Here is a 6,207-nt window from a genome sequence, read left to right as displayed (position 1 = left end):
TCTGTAATTGTTCAGTGTCTTTTAATACTTTTATTTTTATTTTGTTACATTCAAAACATCAAAATGATAGTTCTACTTCTTTTATTTAAAATTTAACACCTCATTACACACTAAAGATTTTAATATCACCAAACTCCTCAGGAAAGGAGTTGCTTATACAAGTGTTGAATTTATTTAGCCAAGTCATGTCAACTTATTCCTATAAACTGAGCTGATTGAAAAGTTTTTCAAAGACTTTATTTAAAAGAAAATGTGTAAATTGTTCAGTTTGCTCAACTTGGTATAGAAGAACCAATTCAACACTTCGTCTCTTAGAGTTTGAACATTTACTTTCCTGAGCAGTTTTGTGACTTTTACTAATGGAATTCATTTTTACCAGTCATTTTCTGTTAAAGTATTTATTTTTAGCACACACACCCCACCCCCCGGTACTTTATACACCCTGGCAAAATGCACACCCATATGACAAAAATAATTATAAATAAATCGCATAAAATTTGCAGTCTTATCATAATAACAGCTGATGAGTGGAGCTGGAAAACATCTTGATGTTCAGTTTGTTCACTGCTGCACATCCAGGAAACAAACTGACACTTCGATTAACAGAATACTTGCTTATTGCTAATTAAGTTGAAGAGAAAGATAAAAGTATTTAAAAAAGACAACAAATTCCTGAGTAAGTCACACAAATATCTTAATGTTGCAGTTTACTTTTTGACAGTTTATAAGCTCCTCTGGACATCTCTGCAGAAATCACTGTCCTTCACTTTAGCATCATTTAACTTATACCTGCACACTACAGTCAGTTTTTTTGTTTTACCTCATCATCATTGCAGAGTTACTGCAAATATGGAAATTATGTTGCAATTATTGAACTACCGTTGGCTTATTTGGCATCCAACGGTTAGTTTGTTATGAGTGATGTTTTTAATGCAATTTAATCTGAGAAAAAACATTTGTTTTTCAGGGGATCGATAAAATATCGTATTAAACATTTGGATTTAGGTTCTTATATTTAGGTTAAAAACTTATTGAAATTTTCATATATTTCTGGGCCTAAAATGAGATTGCCATATTTAATTTGCGTATGAACTTAGCACATAATGAAATTTGTGTTTGGTAATTATTATTTTGTTGTAACAATGCTTCTCGGCAATAAATCTTATACAATTAGAAAGTCTGTTAATTTAACTTTTAAACGCTGCCACATTTGAAAGGAACATGCATTTGTGGGAGCTGAGTAATTCATATTTATGTATTTTCTAACAAGTTAAGATGCGTTTGAATCATCCACAAGGCCAAGACATTTAGAGCTGAATTTTAATCATGAAAAAAGTCAATATAAATTCTTACAATTTGATTTATAAAAATAATAATTTTCATCACATCAAAGCAACTGAGGAAAATGTATTCAGGACAATAAATCCTGGACATCACGTCAAAATGATGTTATTCTAAAAACTGGTCAAATCTTATACGTATTCCCCAGAAAAGTAGAGTTTACCTTCTAACCTCTCTTTCAGTGATATTTTTTTTCTCATAGAAATTTGAATAATGCAAGCTTAGTTGTTATTGCAGCGTAGTTAGTAAATTTTGATAGAAGCAAAAAAATTACTGGTGTGCAAGACATATTTCAGTCAAAAATAAAATAAAATAAATCTCCAGCAACTGTATTTGGATAAATTAATAATTTATTTTATATTGAATACATGTTTCTAATCATATCTATTTTACAATATTTGAAAGAAGTCCTTCTTTTCGATCACATGTTGAACAAATAATCAGATTTTTCCAAACACCCTTTCAAAGCCCTGTTTGTCCACCACTCGCCCATAATAAGTAGAGAAGTACATGGTCTCTGGAGTGCTGTATCTCTTCAGTTTTAGTATGATCTCGTTGGGCATGTCTCCTGTATCCATGGTGGTCATAACATCTGACACGGGCAGCTGGAAATCACGACGCTTGCCCCAGAACGTGAGGTGGGAAACTTTGAGCGTGCTCTGAGACGGATCCAGGTACATCATCCCCACAACCCTCCTGACGAAGTGGCTGGCAGTGTACAGCATGACACCAGCCAGCAGCGCGAGGCCCGTTGTGTAGCCGAGTAGGAAGAAGGTAACGTATCCCTGGAAGTACATGACATACACCGGGGGCAGGAGGACCCCGGTGATTGCAGTTTGGAGCAGTTTAAGCCTGGACAGGGCTCTGAGAAGTTTAATGTGTGGCAGGGTGTAAATCATAGTGTAATTCTGTGCGGACTGGTCTGAGTATTTGACCAGAGATGTGATTTTAGGTATGAAGGACTCATGGGAGCTCAGCTGGGGTGGTGTGAGAGCTGGAGAACGAGGCTGTAAACTATTAGGTGTCCGACCTGCGAGCAAACAGGATGCTCTGCGGCAGGACAGGACGTGAGGGGTTAATCTGCAAAGCAACATGGACCGGAGCTGGAGAAAAGAAACATTAATTAGACCACACATTCCTGCAGAAACAGTATTAGACTGACCAACAACGTATAATAGCAATAAGTTTTATTTACTGAACTGATTAAAGTTAAATCTAATCTGTTAATAAATGAGAATTTTCTAAACTTTTTCCTTAATTAAACTATTTTAGGCTTTAAAATGGTCCACAATGTGGTGGAAAATGTAATGTTTACTTAGTCATAAACAATTCTTGCTGCTGTTCTTTGAGTCTAAACTCAGCCAATAATGTCTGTACCATAATAAACGAACATCCTTTCAATTCCCTCCTCCAGCAAATACAATTAATTAAAAGGGGTGACACTTTAGAGAATTGCAGTAACTTAACAATTAATTTAGCAACTCTAAATGAATATCTGAATGAATTAGAGTTGTTGAACAAGCAACGTGATAATAACCATGACTAGCAGCATGAAGCTCACGTCAATAGTTTTAAAAGTTTCTGTTAATTAAACAGTGAAACAAATGTATCAATCTCACCATGACCGACCACGGGTTTAATCCACTAAACAAGCCAAAAAAACTGACACAAGAGGAGAAAAAATGAACCTAAGTTCGATTACTGACAGGCAAAGCTAAGCTAGCAACATGTGACCCGGAAGTGAAAAATAGGTGTGCAACATAAAAAATGGTCCTGCTGCAGGGTCGCCAGGAAATGACGTCATAGAAGTGTACGCTTTACTAAACTGAATAAAACAATTATTATGAAAGGCAGATTATCTCGATGTTTGGAGTCTAAATTTAAGATGTGACTTGTAGTTCTTTTGTAGCATTTTTTAAGTAACTCGGATTAGTTTTTTACTACACAAACTTAAGATGCAAAATAAGTAACTACAACACATCGTTAAACTTTGGATGTTTGTCCTTCCTTTAGCAGTAATCAAACGATTTTGTCATCAGAAAAAGCAAGGAGTAAATAAAAAAATCCAAGTGTCCTTTTATTTTGAGTTGTTTGAGCTTGAAACCAGTTGACAGTAGGCCTACTGCTTTCTGAAAGTCATTACTGAAGAACTTGGTTTAAAATACAAAACTGCTGTTGTAAACTGTTCTGGTCTTTTTATAAGTTACATGACATGGTCAATGTCTTTCACTGTTCCAGAGGGCTGCTGCAAGCGTGCATTTTAACACATTAGTACAGTGGTTCCCAAACTTTTTATCTTCTGGCCCGCAAAATTTACATGGCAAAAACCTGTGACCCCAAATATTACTGGTCTGAGTACATGAACTTTGTTAATAACCTGAAAAACAAAGGCTACACAAATGTAAATACTTATTAATACTTATTTTGTGTTTTTGTAATATTTATAGGGAAAATATTACATCACAAATTATTTTATTACCCATTAAATTGATTTCTGAAGTGCAGTGGTTCCCAAACCTTTCAGCTTTTGACCCACAAAGTAACAGTAGCCCAGTGGCCACAACTATTTTTGGATGATAAACATTTGTATCAGGTCAATGGGTATAGTAACAATATTTATTATTCTATATTTATACATTTTAGGCAACTAAGGCAAAAATGTAATTAATTTAGGAAATATTTTCAGGACCCCATGTTTCAGGGCCCCACTTTGGGTTCCGACCCCAACTTTGAAAAAAAAAATATTCTCGTATTATAGAATTTAGTAGGTAAACTGGTTGTTTCAGTCTTTATGAAACTGTGATTTAGAATAAGGAAAATATCTTATTTATAATAAGTTTTGGAGAAGGGTGCGATAGTGCTGTTCACTGACTTCCACAAGGTTTTCTTTTCATTTCTTTGAGTGTTCCTGAAAGCCAACAAGTTGCACTTTGGAATGACCTTATTATTGTGTCATGTTTTTGATCTGAGTTTGTTTTACAGAATGAAATGTCTGAATGAGTGCTCATCCAAGACTGGTGATTCCATACTTTTTACCAGGGGTTGTATTTTAGAGTTTTACTGTTAACGTGACAGCTGTTTCTTGCAGTAGTTATGAAAATGTAGCCCATGTCAAGTTTAGCATTTGAAACACTGCAACTTGGTGTGGTTACTTCTAATTCAAATGCTTTATCAGTGCAGAACATAATCAATTTAACACAGCATAACAAAGGTATTAATGCTTTCACTCGTGTGTAGACACACAATGTAAAGTCAGACCTTTATTTGTCTTGTAGTAATAAGCTCTATTAATAAATCTGGAAAGTGATTATAAAAATGCTGACTCAATAAATTTAAGAAAATGATAAGTTAGATTGTTGAAGAAATATGAATTTGTGTAATGTGCATTGATTAGAACTGTTGTTCAAGAAGAAGTTGAAGTTTGTTGTCTTTTTTGAATATTTTTTCTATTAATTCTTTGAAATGGGCAGGCAGATAAGACCTTTATTGTACCTTTTATTTTATTTGTGTTTTTTATTATTTGCATGTATAGCATTTGTGTTTTTAAATTAATATTTTTGTAAATTAAATAAATTTATTGTTCCTGTTTTTCCTCCCCAGGAGGAGTATAGTAGTGTTTGAAAACAATAAATTCTTCTGTTAAGTGTTTTTAAACACAAGGAGACCAACTTTACATTTAAATGTAGCATTTAGGCTACTTGGGTTTGAAAATAATCCCCAGAAAGAAGAAACCAGGGAGGTTCTGGGCTATAGAGCAGATCATAAATTGCAGAGGTGTCAAGCAACTAAGTACAAATACTTTGTTACTTTACTTAAGAAATTTTGCTTATTTATACTTGAGTGGAGTAATTATTTTTCAGCCTGCTTTTTACTTCTACTCCTTACATTTTAATTCAATTATCTGTACTTTCTACTCCTTTCTTTTTAAAAATACAAAAACTATTTCATTTCTATTTAACTTTGACTTTTTTTATTCCATCTTTTCATTGTTCATAAATAAATAAATAAATAATCTATCCAGATACATGGAACCCTTGGATGGAGTGAATTTCATTGTGGTTGGATAAGAAGTGTAAATATATATCATTCTGACACCCTGTTGGATTGAACTCACTCCATCACACCTGTATGATGCAAATCACATATTCCAGCAGGACAGACTGTAGCAGATGCATTTAGACTGGAATGAAGATCATGATTGAAACAAGTAGTCTAGTCATTAATTTCAATTTTTTTCAACATTAACATTTTAATTTAACATTATACTCATTGACTTTAGAAGAAAATGGGGGCCGGGTTACGCTGTAGAACCCTGTGGCACAGCATAAGCTTTTATAATTAATGTCCTTTTTTCAGTGTTCATTACTTTTACTTAGATTTAAAACCAATACTTGTATACTTTTGAGTAAAAAGCTTGAGTTGATACTTCTACTTCCAAAAAAAGTATTTTTAAACCCTAGTATCTATACTTCTACTTAAGTAATGAATGTGAATACTTTTGACACCTCTGGATTCAGCTGTGGTCAGATGATATGTGATGAGAATCTTCAGCAGAGTCACAGTCTCTGAAGGTTTCCTGCAGATTGTTCTTCATCAAGAACTGTTACAGATCCACATCACCACTGCAGCTCCTGAACTACATCAGACTTCGTCATCCTGTTCAGCACTGGGTGAGCCTCCATGGTCTTCAGAGCTGCTTCAGAGAAATGTCCTGCAGGAACCTGTCTGTCTGTGTAGCTCTGATCAGATGTTTCGTGAATGGCTCACCTAAAACAATAAATGCACATATTTAATTCAATATGAAGATGGCTACAAGTGAGTTTTCTAATATTTAAAATATAGAAAACAATTGATGTTATTTAATAG

At 34.0% G+C, this 6,207-nt stretch overlaps 1 protein-coding gene across 1 annotated transcript; it reads right to left on the bottom strand.

The window, feature by feature from the left end:
• Positions 1 to 1,669: 1,669 nt before the first annotated feature.
• Positions 1,670 to 3,108, bottom strand: tmem186 (transmembrane protein 186). Its single transcript, XM_014028511.1, has 2 exons — positions 2,961 to 3,108; positions 1,670 to 2,444 (listed from the first exon to the last, which is right to left on the bottom strand). The coding sequence occupies exons 1-2, from the start codon at positions 2,961 to 2,963 to the stop codon at positions 1,782 to 1,784; spliced, it is 666 nt and encodes a 221-aa protein (XP_013883965.1). The 5' UTR covers positions 2,964 to 3,108; the 3' UTR covers positions 1,670 to 1,781.
• Between the last annotated feature and the right edge of the window lie 3,099 nt (positions 3,109 to 6,207).

Source organism: Austrofundulus limnaeus, unplaced genomic scaffold (assembly GCF_001266775.1).
Source record: "Austrofundulus limnaeus strain Quisiro unplaced genomic scaffold, Austrofundulus_limnaeus-1.0 Scaffold774, whole genome shotgun sequence".
Lineage (NCBI taxonomy): Eukaryota > Metazoa > Chordata > Actinopteri > Cyprinodontiformes > Rivulidae > Austrofundulus > Austrofundulus limnaeus.
Note: the sequence above shows the minus strand (reverse complement) of the source record. Positions and strands in the feature narration are given on the sequence as shown.